The 17,467-nt window shown below is 33.4% G+C and overlaps 1 protein-coding gene and 1 long non-coding RNA gene across 2 annotated transcripts in view; one reads left to right on the forward strand and one right to left on the reverse strand.

The window, feature by feature from the left end:
- The window catches only part of stw (straw), a 234,711-nt gene that overhangs the window by 171,410 nt on the left and 45,834 nt on the right, over positions 1 to 17,467 (reverse strand). The window contains exon 4 of the mRNA XM_066726085.1: positions 12,563 to 12,836. Coding sequence (XP_066582182.1) covers positions 12,563 to 12,836 — 274 coding nt within the window. The remainder of the gene's footprint in view (positions 1 to 12,562; positions 12,837 to 17,467) is intronic.
- On the forward strand, positions 3,450 to 4,266 carry LOC136774389 (uncharacterized). Its single transcript, XR_010822799.1, has 4 exons — positions 3,450 to 3,605; positions 3,698 to 3,863; positions 3,955 to 4,127; positions 4,220 to 4,266. It is a non-coding gene; the product is annotated as an uncharacterized lncRNA (long non-coding RNA).

Genomic DNA, 17,467 nt, shown 5'->3' on the forward strand with positions numbered 1-17,467 from the left:
AGTTGGTCGCTAAGAGGAATATGACGTTATTTTTTGTCAGCACTGCCAACTAAATATACTCAACGACAAAAACATGGTTATGATTAAAGCTTACAATAATAATATTTAAGTCAACCATTGAACATCAGTGCTGCGTATAGATGAAAAATTGAGTGTATACAAAAATGGAAAACTGTTTACGTGTCCTAGAAAAATTGGTATAGACTCTCACTACGTAAACCTTTGCGTGGTTATATACGAGTGCAAAAATATGGCTGGTAGTGAATAGATATTGGATGATAAGTTATATTCCAGGGACCTTCATTTACCTGGAATACAAGTTGACCAGCACTTGGATTTCAGCTTTTTGTACGATAATAGATTTTTACAAAAGACACAAAGACACACCCAAGTATTATAAATCCATAGTCCCCAGTACATTAGGTCACCAAAAATGGAGAAAATGGAGACGGTACAAAGTCAAAAGCAGTAAGCAAATGAGATAATTCATATTCTTTAAAATATTTATTTTGATTAAAGAATTCAGATTAATTATACAGGTATTATGATATTGTCCTATTACTTCTTTTTTTGTGATTTCCACCTATAATGGTAGTTAAAACGTGAAGAAAAATATCTTTCTGTTTTAAATATTATTAACGAATAGCAAACTCGACATAAGAAAATTGAATTATAGGACAATTCTGTTTTGTTTACATAGTGCAGTGTCATTTTCTAGTGAAGTTAAAACAAATTTTGTTTGTCACATGCTGTTGAAAATAGAGCTGCCTGGTATAAGTCTATATTACCTCATCAAAGAATTATAGAAGTATTATTTTTATCAATGCAAATGAGTCATCGTTAATCTAAGGAATTAGATAAGTATATTTATATAAAATTTTTAAAATGGCATATTGTACTATGTGATACTTTGTGGAATATCTTTTTTCAGAATAAATTAATAGAAAGATATTATTTTGTCATTGCTGCAAATCAAGCTATCAGGATATATTGCGTTAGAAATAACAAAAACACTATTGAAATGGATTTTAAATAAGATAAATGTCTATGGATCATCATTTTATCCATATTTCACGCTTTCATATGTGAAGGACATAGGTTATTGGAAAAACCTAAGAAATTGAAAGTAGTATGCCTAAAAAACAAATAGTTAAGGCAAATTAACATTTTGACTAGATGTAAGAGATAGAGGTCTAAAAAAAATTTTAATCGGTCGGGAAAGGTGTCAGGAATAAGATGCTATGATGCTCGCGCGCAGAAAGTTGTGCTTCTTTAGTTATAAACAAAAATGTGAAAAAAATCGCGAAAAAGTTGCTTTTATCTAAAAAACTAACGGTTTTCCGTGAAAATTTTATTGAGAATAATTTATTCGCCATAAAGTTTCTTATAAAGCTCACCTTTTGTGATTTCTTTAATTGCATATATTACTCCTAAAATTTAAAAAAAAAACCATTACAGTAAAACTAAATTTTGGCACCTAATAGTTTTCAATGGTTGTAATTGTTCAATCTTAATGATATTTTACAAAAAGTTACTTTAACCTATTAGCAATAAGTGTGCAGAATCCTACCCTTGTACACTCTGAGAAATCGAATCGTTCCGAAATGTCAAACGAAATTAAATAGGCCTAAGTTAGTTGGTGGACAAGATTTTTCCTCGTTGCCCGGCTAACCTGATATACCACCGAGTCCCAAGCAATAAACAGAGGGCAATAAACGGACCAAAAATGACTAACCCTTATATACCTGTACTCGAACGATCAATCTAAAATTCTAATTTTAATATTATTAATTAAACATTTTTAAAACTGTTATCAATACATTGCTTTTATTTTTAAGATGAGAATGAGCTCACACACGAGGCTAATCGGACGATTATTTCTGTATTAGGTGTATCCTGTAGTTCATAATTTTATTAAATTCTAAGTAAACTTTATTTTATTTTATACAGGGTGTTTCACGTAGGGCGCCCCAGCTCGAAATGAGGACTCAGAGGGCATGGTGGGGGCAGATGCATCTAATTGGCCGCGGAGGGAGAGAGAAGGATTAACGTGGAGAAGGATAGAGCTATCCTTTACTAGACGATACGCCTAGCGTATCGCTGCCCCTCCCTTCCCCGCTCACATCAGTCATCTTTGGTCAACTCTTATCCTCTTTCTCTTACTCTCTCTCCAACCGCGGCCAATAAGATGCATCTGCCCGCACCATGCGTTCTAAGTCCTCTTTTCGAGCTGGGGCGCTTTACGTGAAACACCCTGTATATCTGTAACTTAGTAAATTAAAATATATATAAAACAAAATAGCAGAAAGGATCGATTAACAATTATCAGAGTTAATACGATGTATAAGAAAATAGGTATTTTTCAACCTTTAAGAAAGGGTTAGAAATAAATTATGTACTGTGACGCTACTGTCTACTCTAGAGGATAGCTTAGAAAGGGAGGGAGGAGTGATCCCTTACCGATCGCATTCACGTCGCAATAGGCGACTTCCTACAAGACCCGGGCGTCTTCGATGTAGTATTAATACTACCCGAATAATTATTCATACAGAAGGGGTTCTAACCCTCGTACGCGAATCTAGGGGATGGGGTGCTAATAACAGTAATTCCTCACTTTCGGTTAAATTCTCTTTATTATAAGTTCCGTACTGAGTATGATACAATATTCTCCTTACACGGTTTGGTTACGCTAACGCGAAGTCCTAAATGTGGGCGCGGCCTAAGTTGTGCAAACGCGGCTGAAGCCGCGGTGACGTAATAGCTAGCCTCGCGCTCGAGCCAATAGTCGGCGTTCTCGACGGTCTCCCCACCGAGTCGCGCGGTACTCCGCGCGCCACCGGTGGATTCCTGAGCTAACTACTATGCGACGCTACTACTCTCGCTACGCAGATGAGTCCCTATCCCCGCGCGTGCGCGTTCCTCGCCGGTTATTCGCACTCACTAAATTCCCGCGTACCAAGGTTGCCAAGTGTAGTACTTTCGGTACTACCGTAGTACCCAAAAGCGACATATCCTATAGCGTAGTACTATTTTGGGTACTACGCTATAGTCGCTGCTGATACTACTGGTCGGCGGAAATACGTCAGAGAGTAGAGACTGTAGAGGGGCTGCAATATAGACAATATGTCAAAATACATAATGCATGGTCCGTGAGCCAAGACAAATGTTAGTATTATTGTATCGTAGTACATGCCGCAAGTTATAAAGTAATATAAAGAAATAATGAGTAAGTGACAGTTTTAATCTTACTGACAGCTGATATACTGATGGTATAAGTGAATAAATAAAGTGAAGAAATTTGTAAAATGTACATAAAAATAATTTTTAAAAGTATATAAAGGACTTAACATTTTAGATAAGTATAACAATAAATTTTATAATATAAAATGTAAGATATAAATATTTTGTGGTACTTTGTGGGATTTTATTTCAGATTAAATTATAGTAATGTGTTTACAATGTCACTGTGCTGAGGATGGAGCTATGCGGATTTTCAAAATTAAAATAAAGGAATAGACTAAACATAATGTGGTTATTGTGTCATCGTTGAGATTCAAACTATGTTAATTGAGACGGATAATAAAATGAACGAGTGAAAAAACTGAGTAAATACAATAATAAATAAAGAAGCTGACGAATTAGATATATAATATAAAATGTAAGATATTTTATAGTACTTTCTGGGATTTTATTTCAGATTAAATTATAGTAATGTGTTTACTATGTCACTACTGAGGATGGAGCTATGTGGATTGAACATTAAAATGAAAGGAATAGATTCACCATATTATGGTTACTGTGTCATCGCTGAGGATCAAACTGTGTTAATTGAGATGAATATTAAAATAAACAAGTCACATTGGGTAAATACGATACAAATAAAGAAGCTGACAGATTATATTTATAATTTCAAATGTAAGATTTTATATAGTACTTTTTGGGATTTTGTTTCAGACTAAATTATTGTAAAGTGTTTACTATGTCAATGCTGAGAATGGAGCTATGTGGATTGAGCATTAAAACAAAAAGAATAGATTCACCATAATGTTGTTTCTGTGTCATCGCTGATGAGGATTAAACTGTGTTAATTGAGACAGATATTAAAATAAACGAGTCAGCAATTTTGGGTAAATACAATAATAAATAAGGAAAATGACAGAATAGATATATAATATAAAATGTAGGATGTTTTATAGTACTTTGTGGGATTTTGTTTCAGATTAAATTATAGTAATGTGTGTTTACTGTATCACTGCTGAGGATGAAGCTGTGTGAATCGAACATTAAAAAAAAAGAATAGATTCACCATAATGTGATTACTGTGTCATCGCTGAGGATCAAACTGTGATAATTGAGATGAATATTAAAATAAAGAAGCTGACAGATTAGATATATAATATAACATGTAAGATATTTTACAGTACTTTGTGGGATTTTATTTAAAGTTAATATATGTAAAATAAAATTTTTGTTTTCTTTTTACAATTGTATCTATATTAATTACTATATGTTGCAATCTCTTAAAATTAAGCCTCTGCTTTTATTAGCAAACTAATAGTTCCACACGGCAGTGATGCCAGAATCAAGCTTTTAGCAACAAAAATGAAGATAAGCGCTAGCCAGCAGCGGTAGCGGTACAAACACAGCTATGCCTGTACAGCATAGGTGTGATTTGGACTTCAGGCAACATTGGTTTTAGAAGAAGAGCGACTACCGCTAACCGTGACATTTTTACATGTCATCCGTGTGAAGTGATGCTGCGTTTACCTAAAAACTCAAAGCAAATAAAAATGCTTTTCCTAAATTGATTTTTAATTTTTATAAAATGGTCAAATGTAGCCATTAATTAATTAGATTTGGTAATAAATACAGTAAATGCGTTTTATTATAACAAATGAGTTGAGGTAAAATAAACTCAATGTTTTTATATTATTCTGTTAACAAATGCATTTTTTATTTATTATTGAGTCCAATAAATTAATGGTTATTAAAAAAAAAAATTCCTTGTAATGAAAAAAAAAATGAAAAAATTTTAAACTTCACCAAGATTCGAACCCGAGCCCACCGCATGACAAACGGCAACCTTACCCGCCTGCGCTACAGCGCTCACTTGATGTACCAAGAGCAAAACAGCGTTTTAAAGACTGACTACATTTCTTTCATTAACTCGTCATAAACGATCAAGAATTGACTGTAATAATCAATACATTTATATACACAGCATTATTGCACTAAATTTATTGTTTTTAATTTGAAGCATACATTTTGCATGCAGATACGATAGTTTAAAGGTAACCATTCAGTACTCTAAATACATTAAGCTGTTCATATGCTCCATTGTCATAAATTAATTAAATAATATTATAATATATGTTATACGTGTAATGGTATAATTTATGATAGATGAGCATATGAATAGTTTAATGTATTTAGAGTACTGAATGGTTACCCTTAAATTATCATATCTTCATGCAAAATGTATGCTTCAAATTAAAAAGAATAAATTTAGTACAATAATTCTGTGTAGATAAATGTATTTATTATTACAGCTATGTCTTGATCATTTATGACGAATTAATGAAAGAATTGTAGTTAGTCTTTAAAACGCTGTTTTGCTCTTGGTCTATCAAGTGAGCCTTGTAGCGCAGGCGGTAAGGTTGCCGTTTGTCATGCGCTGGGCTCGGATTCGAGTCTTGGTGAAGTTTAAAATTTTTTCATTTTTTTTTTCATTACAAGGAATTTTTTTTTAATAACCATTAACTTATTGGACTTAATAATAAATAAAAAAATGCATTTGTTAACAGATTAATATAAAAACATTGAGTTTATTTTAACTCAACTCAATTGTTATAATAAAACGCATTTTTTGTATTTATTACCAAATCTAATTAATTAATGGCTACATTTGACCATTTTATAAAAATTAAAAATCAATTTAGGAAAAGCATTTTTATTTTATTTATTCACTTATACCATAAGTACATCAGCTGTCAGATAGATTAAAGCTGTCACTACTCTTTATTTCATTATTACACTTCATTTTCCGTATACTAACATTTGTCTTCGTTCACGCCGTTCACGGTGACAGGCTGTGAATATAATATATATAATTTTTTATATATTACGTTCTGCATTTAAGATGGCGACTGACGTATTTCCGCTGGCAGTATACTTTGTGCAGTCTGCATTCCTTATATCAAAATTCACTTACTATAGAGCGTAGTACTATTCAAGATGGCGGACTTGGCATCCTTGCCGCGTACTCAACCACAACAACGACCCCGATTGTTTTTTTTTCGTTATCTAAGGTCGCGAGTCTTCACGGAAATTGTACTAAGTCCGCGGCCTTGAACCGGCTCAAGGGAACGATCACGTCAACTGTCAAACTCACAACGAACTTATGTATTCGCAAACACTTTTTTAATTCGCGTCTCTACACACTATGATTTTCGTTTATAGGTCCGACGGAATGACCACTCAGCTAGGTTGCCCGCTTACCCATGACAGGTGAGCAAGGCCAGCGGTACCCTTTAAAACCGATCGGTGCTACGAACCCTAAGGTCCTAGTACATACCGGGACGTCACAGGAGTTTTATACAACACGAATATTGACCCTTATTTCAGCTATAAAAGGGCTCTCTCTCTCTCTCTCTCTCTCTCTCTCTCTCTGCCTTCCGCCCTTAGTGTTGTCCCGAAGGGCTCTTATTCTCCGCTGTCCGGTATGGGTTCGCGGCAGGGTGGCAGTCGTCGCACTTCACTACTGCACTTTTCTTCGTATGCGGCGGCTGCTGCCCTGTCACGGATTAGTATCGGCGGCGAGGAATTATATCCGGCACTTCGTGTGTCACCTAAGAAGACCTCCTAACTACGTGTGTCGGGGCAGTTTGTGGGAGCAGCCAGCAGGTAAGGCCCTGCGCCTGTCACGCCGCTGCCCCGCTACACCCATCGCACGACATTAGGAAGCCGACAAGTTATCGATCCTCGATCAATAACTCATCGGTTGATAACTTCCTAGTTTGCACACGACCCGCCTATCTAGCGATGGAGATTAGCAAAGCGCTAGATGGCAGCTATTGTAACGCTGCGGGAACGCAACTTTACAGTACAAAAATATTATTGAATGATGAATAAATATTTGTTGCATTTAAATGTATATGTAATTAAAAAATATGTGTGAATACTTTAAATTTCTATCTACATTATTCAAAAGAACAGTTTTATTAGAAATAAATAATTTGAGAGCTGCTAGATAAATCTAATACAGAAATAATTGTCCAATTAGCCTCGTGTTTGGGCTCAATCTCATCTTAAAAATAAAAGCAATCTATTGATAACAGTTTTAAAAATGTTTAATTAATAATATTAAAATTAGAATTTTTGATTGATCATTCGAGTACAGGTATAAAAGGGTCAGTCATTTTCGGTCGGTTTATTGCCCTCGGTTTATTGCTTGGGACTCAGTGGTATAGCAGGTAAGCCACGCAAGGAGGAAAAATCTTGTGCACCAGCTAACTTAGGCATATTTAATTTCGTTTGACATTTCGGAACGATTCGATTACCCAGAGTGTACATGCAATAGGTTTTGCATAATTGAAAAGTTAAATACAAATTCATTAATATTTTGAATGATTGCACCGACTAATGCAGCAATTCAAAATCATCCCCGATTTTTTTATGCAAGAAAGGGAGCCCAAATAACAATACTCTGCAAGACTTTGTTGATAATTGTTATTTTTGCGGCTACCAGGATTTTTTAAAGAGAGTTTCTATTTTTTTATTGGTTAATTAAGCCAGCCAGCAAGCGAATTATCAATATATTCAAAATTTGAAGACACCTAAAGAAAGCGCTTGAAAAAACGCATGTTTCTAAAAAATATCATCAAATTATATTTTACCGATTTTTTGTAACATTGGCTCAAAGTCTTCATTTGTTTACGGCGGTAATATACCATGTAGAGACATTTTTAAAAGTGCAATCGGTAGGGCATATCATTTATTATTATAATGCCAAATGCTGTTTAAATAAATTATGAGCTTCTTTAAAAATTTTATAATTAAAGCCCTCCCGACCAACCGAAAAGTTTAGCGCGTTCGGCCAAGCCCAGTGGTGGGGATAACAGATAACAGTGGAGCTAAACTCGACTTCGCGACTTCAGAATGAAGGCGCGCAACAAAAATTAAATATCTCGGCTTCTAGGCAAGTTTAATTGATGATTTTTTTTAATTTTGTACGCCGGAAAGAATACAACGCATTGGCGGACTCAATTTTTATCTATCTCCAAACATTCTGGCGATACGAGATGCGTTACACATTGAAAAATTTTGTTCATTGGCTAATATGTAATTAAAGCAAATCTATACAAAATATTATAACAATTTTCCCTTCATCTGATTGCTTAATATCATCAGACACTTATTGGACCTTCTCAAAATTTCCAAGAGTACTATAGAAATCCAACGGCAGAACTTTTAGCTTCACACATAATAGGGACCGGAGCCGACCATTTCAGGTATACGGAAAAATATCAAAAATGTATTTATTGCTTTATGGAAGAAATAGGATATTTCGAAATGTTTGTTAGAGATACATACCATATGCAAATATTTATTATACATTAAGGAGAAACCATGTAAAAGAACTTGTTATATTTAATTAATATGTCACTAATAAATGTATATTAAATATTTGCATATGATATGTAACTGTAACAATCATTTCGAAAATTCCTATTTATTCCATAAAGCAATAAATACACTTTTCATATTTTTCCGTATACCTGAAATGGTCGGCTCCGATCCTTATTATGTGTGAAGCTAAAGTTCTGCCGTTGTATTTTTATAGCACTCTTGGAAATTTTGAGAAGGTCCAATAAGTGTCTGATGATATTAAGCAATCAGTTGAAGGGAAAATTGTTATAATATTTTGTATAGATTTGCTTTAATTACATATTAGCCATGTACAAAATTTTTCAATGTGTAACGCATCTCGTATCGCCAGAATGTTTGGAGATAGATAAAAATTGAGTCCGCCAATGCGTTGTATTCTTTCCGGCGTACAAAATTTTAAAAAATCATCAATTTAACTTGCCTAGAAGCCGAGATATTTAATTTTTGTTGCGCGCCTTCATTTTGAAGTCGCGCAGTCGAGTTTAGCTCCACTGTCATCTGTTATCCCCGCCACTGTGCTTGGCCGACTTCGCTACACTTTTCGGTCGGTCGGGAGGACTTTAATTATAAAATTTTTAAAGAAGCTCATAATTTATTTAAACAGCATTTGGTATTATAATACTGTATGATATGCCATACCGATTGCACTTTTAAAAATATCTCTACATGGTACATTACCGCCGTAAACAAATGAAGACTTTGAGCCAATGTTACAAAAAATCTGTAAAATATAATTTGATGATATTTTTGAGAAACGCGTTTTTTCAATCGCTTTCTTTAGGTGTCTTCAAATTTTGAATATACTGATAATTCGCTTGCTGTCAGGCTTAATTAACCAATAAAAAAATTCAAATTTTCTTTACAAAATCCTGGTAGCTGCAAAAATAACAAATATCAACAAATTCTTGCAGAGTATTGTTATTTGGGCTCCCTTTCTTGCATAAAAAAATCGGGGATGATTTTGAATAGCTGTATTAGTCTGTGCAATCATTCAAAGTATTGACGAATTTGTAATTAACATTTCAATTATGTAAAAACTATTGCATGTACAAGGGTAGTGTTTTGCACACTAATTGCTAATATGTTAAAGTAATTTTTTGTAAAATATCATTAAGATTGAACAATTACAACCATTGAAAACTATTAGGTGCCAAAATTCAGTTTTACTCTAATGGTTTTTTTTAATTTGCAGGAGTAATATTGCAATTAAAGTAATCACAAAAGGTGAACTTTATAGGAAATTTTATGGCAAATAAAGTATTCTTAGAAAATTTGCACGAAAAACCGTTAGTTTTTGAGATAAACGCAACTTTTTCGCGATTTTGTTCACATTATTGTTTATAACTAAAGAAGCACACCTTTCTGCGCGCGAGCATTATAGTATCTTATTCCTGACACCTTTCCCGACAGATTAAAATTTTGTTTAGACCTCTACCTCATACATCCACATTGATGCTCATTATCAGGTAATTCGCCTGACTATATATAAAAGGCTTCTATTGAATTAACTGGTATATTTCATAGTTTATATGAAACAAAAAGAGCCAGAAATATTAACCAGTTTGCCTTAGAAAGATCTGCAACGCAAAGTTAATGTTGAGAATTAAACCTATATAAAAAGTAAAAAATGAAATAATTTGGGAGGTAATTTTTGATTGTTAAATGCTTACAGATGATTTTGGATATAAACTCTTTGAAATATGATTCAAATAAATAATAAATATAAGGATAAAATCATCTAGAAATGTAAGAATGAAAACAAGTCATCATTTTAATACCTTCCAGATTATAGAACATATGGTGAATAAATTAGGGAAACTGAAAACAGTATATCTAAGAACTAGAGGCTTCCATAGCATTAATTGGTGTATTTTACAGTATACATTAATCAAAATAAAATATAAAAGGCACTAAATTGCCACAGAGAGAGCCATAATGAAAAGTTAATATTGAGAGTAATACCTAAAAAAGGGTGGATTTGGGGGTAAATTTAGAAGCAAATTGTTGAAAGCAAAGGGCTTTAAGGTCATTTTGAGTTTAAATATTGGAAATATAATTCAAACAGTCGGTGAATACTATGATAATAGCCTTTAAAAGTGTAATTATGATAAGAAATCATCATTATAATATTTTGTATTTTATATTTGATAGATTAATAAATTAATATCTTGAAGTGAAGCTTTACATTATGGAACGATAAGGACATTGGAAAATGTTTTGTTAGATTAAAATAATTAAAGCAATTGTTTAGTTTTAATTCCTATTTTCTTTCAAAACGTTATAAGATCCCACAAAAAACAGACTTCGCCTGTAAAAAAAGACGGCAAGTACATAAATCGTCCAGCGTAAATAATATAGTGAACTAATATTTACAATTAAAAAAATTAGTGAATTCGGAATGTTAGACAAGTATATTTTAACTTTGGCAAAAGTTATAATTTCGAAAAGAATCTAGTAACACGAACAAGTTACTTACCGGGGATCTGTTGTATGAAATGACATTAAATAGCTACATTTTGGAATTAGGAGAAGCTACGCTTGTATTGTAAGTTAGCGAACTACGTATGAACATTACGGGCCCCCGGCATGTAAGTTGTTTGTGTTATTACTTTCTTTTCGAAATTTTAACTTTTGCCACTGTAAAAATATATACTTGTCTAACATTTCGAATTTACTAATTTTTTTAATTATAAATATTATTTCCCTACCTTATTTACGCTGGACGATTTATGTACTTGCCGTCTTTTATTACAGGCGAAGTCTGCTTTTTGTGGGATACAACAATATAGAAGTGAAAATGTGTTGCTTTATACATATACGGAATACACAGTGAAAAACTGCACAAATTTAAGGATAGGCAGCGCTATTGGCAAGTTGCGCACTGTGCCTTTCATTTACATATGTAGCGAAACATTCTCACTTTATTAACGTTGTATTCCGTGCACGGTGCCTATCGGCTAGTTTTACTGCCAAGTCCACTCGGGCAGGCACTGTGTAAAAAGTACTACGTAAAATCTATGGGTAATCTACAGCATAAAGAAAAATTATTCTTAATTTTTAGATTTGTACTTTCATATAATGGAAGAAGGGTTATTTATACTTAAAAGGATCCCTCAACCTCTCCACTTCGGTCGAAATTGACTGAGAAGACTATGATCTTGCTTGAAAATTTATTTCCGAGTCATTTTGCTTTTCTAATTATGCAGCAAATTGCTCTATCTGATAATACAGTAACATTTCTAAACATCGAAAAAAGAATTTTTTTAATTGCTATTTTAAAATAATACTTATTTTTTTGACCACCTTATTAGATAGAGCTGTTCATACGACGTATCATGGAACAAAATTATTCTACAAATAATGCCGTAGTGCTGCCCAGAATTTACAAATTAATACGCGCTTCCGAATATTCTTTTAAAAATAGGCAGAAAATAAATTTCATGTGCAGCGACTGGATCTTGAATGTAGGACGTCAGGAGGTAATATTTATAATTATTATATTTTTACATGTGTGCGTATGGCAATACGGAACGGTGGAGAAGGATGAGCTTCTTTTTTATCTAAAGGAAAGTGTCATCGAAAGCGGGTGTAAAATAATTTTTCCGTTCAATCAAAGTCCTGGTTTAACGGTCTAAAATTGATTTATTTCAGCAATTATGCTTTTCGGGATGTAATAGTATAGGACTTTTCAACTTAGTTTATCCTTAAAAATATGTGGTTAAAATTGAAAAAACATCGTTACTATTACCCCCTGTATATTACGTAAGATTGGTCCACCAAAACTGCTCATAAATTATTAGGCCATTTTGAATATTTCGACTTTGATAGTCAACGGGTTAAAAACCTTATCAATCCTTTATCGTTACATAAATCTTTTCAAGTTTTGTAAACGTACTCGAAATTGTCCCTTTCCATTTATCAGTACACTTTCCGGAGCTTGTCCAGTATTAACGGCAAGGCGACCAGGAAACCGTTCAGCAGCTGTTTCATGAAACCAATCACTGATCAGTATAACGTGTGTAGTTAAATCATAATCATACAGAGGACTATTCGGATCTTTGCTCGGTGGTTGCCGCACAACAATGCTTCCATACAAGCCATCAATTTTTTGTAATCCGGTATGGGCATGCCAAAAATGAGTACCTTCATTATTTGCTTGCCACTGGTACCTATAAAATTAAGGAAAATTAATGTAATAGAATTATTATAAGAATAAAAATTATCCACAAAACTGGCCAAAGTATTCAGTCATTTACTATCATGTAAAGTCTTTCTATTAAACAAAATTAAGTATCTAATAAGAGAAGAATAAACCGGTAAACGTTAAGAGAATCCTGGACTAAGGAAAAATTTCAATCATGAAAATCCTTTAAAATATTAGGAATAACATGAGCTTTATTGATGGGAGTAAACTTAACCCTTTGACTATGCATTAGCCTAACAAAGTCCGTTTGTTTGGAAAATTAAAAAAGATTAAAATACATAAATTATTATATATTTTTCATGACATTCATTTTGAAGAAGGGACGCTGTATCGAACTAAAGCAGATTTTAACGAGTAATATAAGGTTATAAACATGGAATTATTCTTAAAAATGTGGTCCATTTTCTTGATTAAAAAATTTAGTTCTATAACTATAACTTTAAAATTGTTTTATAACCTTAGTAGTTTGGTTATACAGTGATCACACCACTAATGGCCTGCAAGATTCTTTTGATACGCTTAAGAAACATACCCCAACATGCATTATTCCCCGCCTGAAGCAATCCTTATGCTTAGTGACTAAATGAAGAGGAGGGGGCTTATGACGTATACATATGACAGGCTATCCTATTTTAAATGGCTTAAAGTGAAAGAGAGTCTTATACCGTTGAAGGTGGTTTCATCAAGGCCTTCGTCGCTTATTTTCCTATCTCTTACGTCGCTATTGTTCTTCTCTCTCTACTAACCCATAAACTTCTATCTGCGTCTTTATATAGAATAATTTCACGCTACTGGTTGATTTTGTGGAAAGTCTATACCACTGGATCTATCTATGTGACTTGTGAGAGTACTAAAAAGTGCAGAACTGTCAGTTTGACAGCGCGGGTTCTTAACCAAACAAATGTTAATATAAATTGCTAAAGAATTTTAATTTACTTGAAAATATTAAATAGTTTTAGTGAAATTATAAAATTATGTTTTAAGTCTCTTCGCTTCGAGATTACAGGTAGTACGGCTTTCTGCCGGCAGATGTCACAGCGTTTAGAGTTTTAAAATTTTAAACGAGTTTTCGTGTTTCCCTATACTATTCCCTCATTGGGCCTATTCTCCTTCATAACGTTTTTCTGTGCCAAAGATGAAGCAGCGTTTATGAGTTATCGGGAAAATGGGTAATAAAGGAAAAGAGAAGAAAAAGAGAACGAAGTTCTACGTAAAAAGTTAAGGAAGATTAAAAGGAAATTAGCTTGTTTTGGGAATACATCTGACACAGATACGAGTAATACTGGAATAGCGTCAGAGATTTCAGATGCAAACTCTTTGAATGTGAATATAGTGCAATCAAGTAAGTAAAATAGTATGAGGCAGCTATATTTGACCTTTGTATCAACCGACCTTTGAGTCTTATTTCGAAAATTCGGAACCCTTGAGGTCTTAGATCGTTGAATCTTTTGTCCTTTGTGACCTTTGATCTTAGAATAAAAAAAAAAAAGAAGGATGATAAGAGGTTAGCATAAACATCTTGTTTTCAGATAATGAGAACGGTGAAGAGATTTACAATACGGTTCAAGTGGCTAGTCCAGAAGTTGTAGACTCCCAAATATTAAACCTACCAGTACAAGACAGTAATAATGTTTTGGAAGACGAATTTGACTGCTTGGATGAGGAGCTTCTTAGAGCCATGGGAGAAGACCCAGCTAAAAATAAAGCATTAAAAATTGATCTTCATCCATCTTTAAAAAGAAGATGGAAATTTTGGAAGAATGAAGGCATTAAAAAGGAAGAAAAAGATGATTTCCTAATAAGATACGAAAGATGTGAATGGTTAAAAACGGCAAATCTGAACCAGGAAATTTGGGCGACACTAACAGATTCAGCTCGCAAAAGAGATACCTTTTTCATGGATCACCAGTATATGGTTGGCGCAGCTCTAATGTCTTTAGGGTCTGTAATTACAATGCTTTTGAACGATGATCAAGAGGCAATTGATAGAATAGTTATGTTGGAAAGGTTGTGCGATATCGGGAAAATGATGTCTAGTCTTCATTTTGATTTAACGTCAGCCAGAAAGGCTTTCATAGCCCCAACCCTTAATAAACAAATTAAGATTGTGCTGGACAAAACAAAATCAGACAAATGGTTATATGCTGATAATTTAGGTGAAAAGATAAAGGAATCTAGAGTTATAGAAAAACTCACAAGTAATATTAAAGGGCAACCTTTGCTTAGAAAGCCTGTACATCCAAGCAGTAGATCTAATTTAAACTGGAAGAGCCCGTCTGCAAGATATCCAAATTACAGTCAGACGGGCAGACGACCTCAGCAGTACAACAGATTAAGGGTAAATTTCAGGCCGAGATACCAAAATATACAATAAACGAGCAGAAATAAGAGAACACCTCAACGGCTCAACAAACAAGAATGATTGTTTCGGTAGATGCTGTAGCAGGCAGGTTAAAACAATTTTTCCTAAAATGGATGGAGTTAACCTCAAATTCTGTGATATTATCGTACATCCAGGGCTATAGCTTTAATATAAGACTGTCAAGAGAACAAGATATCTTTTTAGAACCGAGGAGGTCAGTTCAGGAAACTTCTCTTTTAGAAGAAGAAATTGTAAAACTTATAAACAAGGGTGCAATTGAGAAATGTAAGGAAGTAGAAGGACAGTTTCTTTCTTCCTATTTTTTGGTTAGGAAGCCTAATGGCAGTTATAGATTTATATTAAACTTAAAAAAATTAAATAAATTTATCAGAGTAATGCATTTTAAAATGAAAGACGTTAGAACGGCCCAAAAACTTCTAGAGAAAGATTATTTTATGGCTTCGATTGACCTAAAAGACGCATATTTTCTAATACCTATTAGCGATAATTGGAAAAAGTTTCTTAGGTTTAAATTTTAAAACACACTTTATCAATTTACTTGCCTTTCTTTTGGTCTATCTACTAGTCCATATATATTTACGAAAATTATGAAACCAGTTATTAGTTCTCTAAGAAAGAAGGGTTTGATGTCAGTAATATACTTAGACCATATCCTTTGTATTGGTAAAAACAAAATGGATTGTGTTACAAATGTAAACATAACAATAAGTCAATTAGAAAGATTAGGTTTTATTATAAACAAAGAAAAATCGACTCTTATTCCACAGAAAAAATGTAAATACTTAGGGTTTATTTTAGACTCGGAAAAATTGTCAATAGAACTTACTAAAGAAAAAAGGTTATTTACACCGGAGTTAATTAAAAATTTCTGTATTTTACGAAGTTTTCCTATAAGAGAGGTAGCAAAATTAATTGGGATTTTGGTGGCAGCATGTCCAGCAATAAAATATGCATGGCTATATACAAAACAATTGGAAAAAGAAAAAACAGAAGCGTTAATAGTTAATGACATGAATTTTAATAGTCACATGACACTTTCGGACAGAGCAAGAGATGATTTAAAATGGTGGCTTGAAAAGATTCCTTCGGCATACAATGATATAAAAAAGGATCAATTTGTCCAGGAAATTTACACAGACGCATCAAAATCAGGTTGGGGAGCCACCCTAGGTGATTTTCAGGTTTTTGGGACGTGGTCGACAAAAGAGAGAAGTAAGCACATAAATGAACTCGAATTATTAACCGTATATTATGCCATTAAAGCCTTAGAACCTTTTTTGGTAAAAGGTAATTTATTACTAAGGATAGATAATACTACAGCTATCGCTTATGTAAGTAAAATGGGAGGAATACGATTCGATATATTTAATAGATTATCTAGATTAATTTGGCAGTTTGCAGAACAAAAAGAGATATGGTTATACGCCTCATATATATCATCAAAAGATAACATTATAGCAGACGGCTTATCTAGAATAACCAATATAGATATTGAATGGGAACTCTCAGATAAATATTTTTACAAAGTGGCTAATTATTTCGGCAATCCAGACATCGACCTTTTTGCATCAAGTTCAAACAAAAAGTGTAGTGTTTATTGTTCTTGGCATCGGGATCAGGGCGCCTTCGCGATTGATGCTTTCACAATTCCTTGGACAGATTTTTTCTTTTATGCATTCCCGCCTTTCGCACTAATTTTAAGAACTGTTAAGAAAGTAATTACGGACAAAGCAAGGGGATCATAATTGTCCCAGATTGGCCAGGCCAACCGTGGTTCCCAGTTTTAAAACTTTTAATGAAACGTAAAATAGTATTAAAATATAGTAAATCATTGCTTCGATCTCCCTTTAGACAGAACAATCGTCACTTTCTACTCAAGATTTCCCTGGTGGCAGTGTTGTTATCGGGCAAGCATTTGCAAGAAGAGGAATAACCCAAGATACATCAGAAATTTTATTAGCATCACTTTCAAAAGGAACTCTAAGACAATACGAAGTAGCATTGAAGCGATGGTGGATTTATAATAATAGAATTAGGGAATGTCCATTCGAAGCTAAATCTTTAAAATTGTTAAATTTTTTATCTTTAATATTTAAGGAGGGTGTTTCATATAGCACACTGAATACGATTAGGTCGGCGGTTTCGTTTCTAAATAACTCTAATATAGGCAGTGATCAAATTTTTTCTAGATTTATGAAAGGTGTGTTTAGGTT

Source organism: Prorops nasuta, unplaced genomic scaffold (genome assembly GCF_024137725.1).
Source record: "Prorops nasuta isolate Cenicafe-Biocafe unplaced genomic scaffold, Cenicafe_Pnas_1.2 PNAS00001, whole genome shotgun sequence".
Classification (NCBI taxonomy): Eukaryota; Metazoa; Arthropoda; class Insecta; order Hymenoptera; family Bethylidae; genus Prorops; species Prorops nasuta.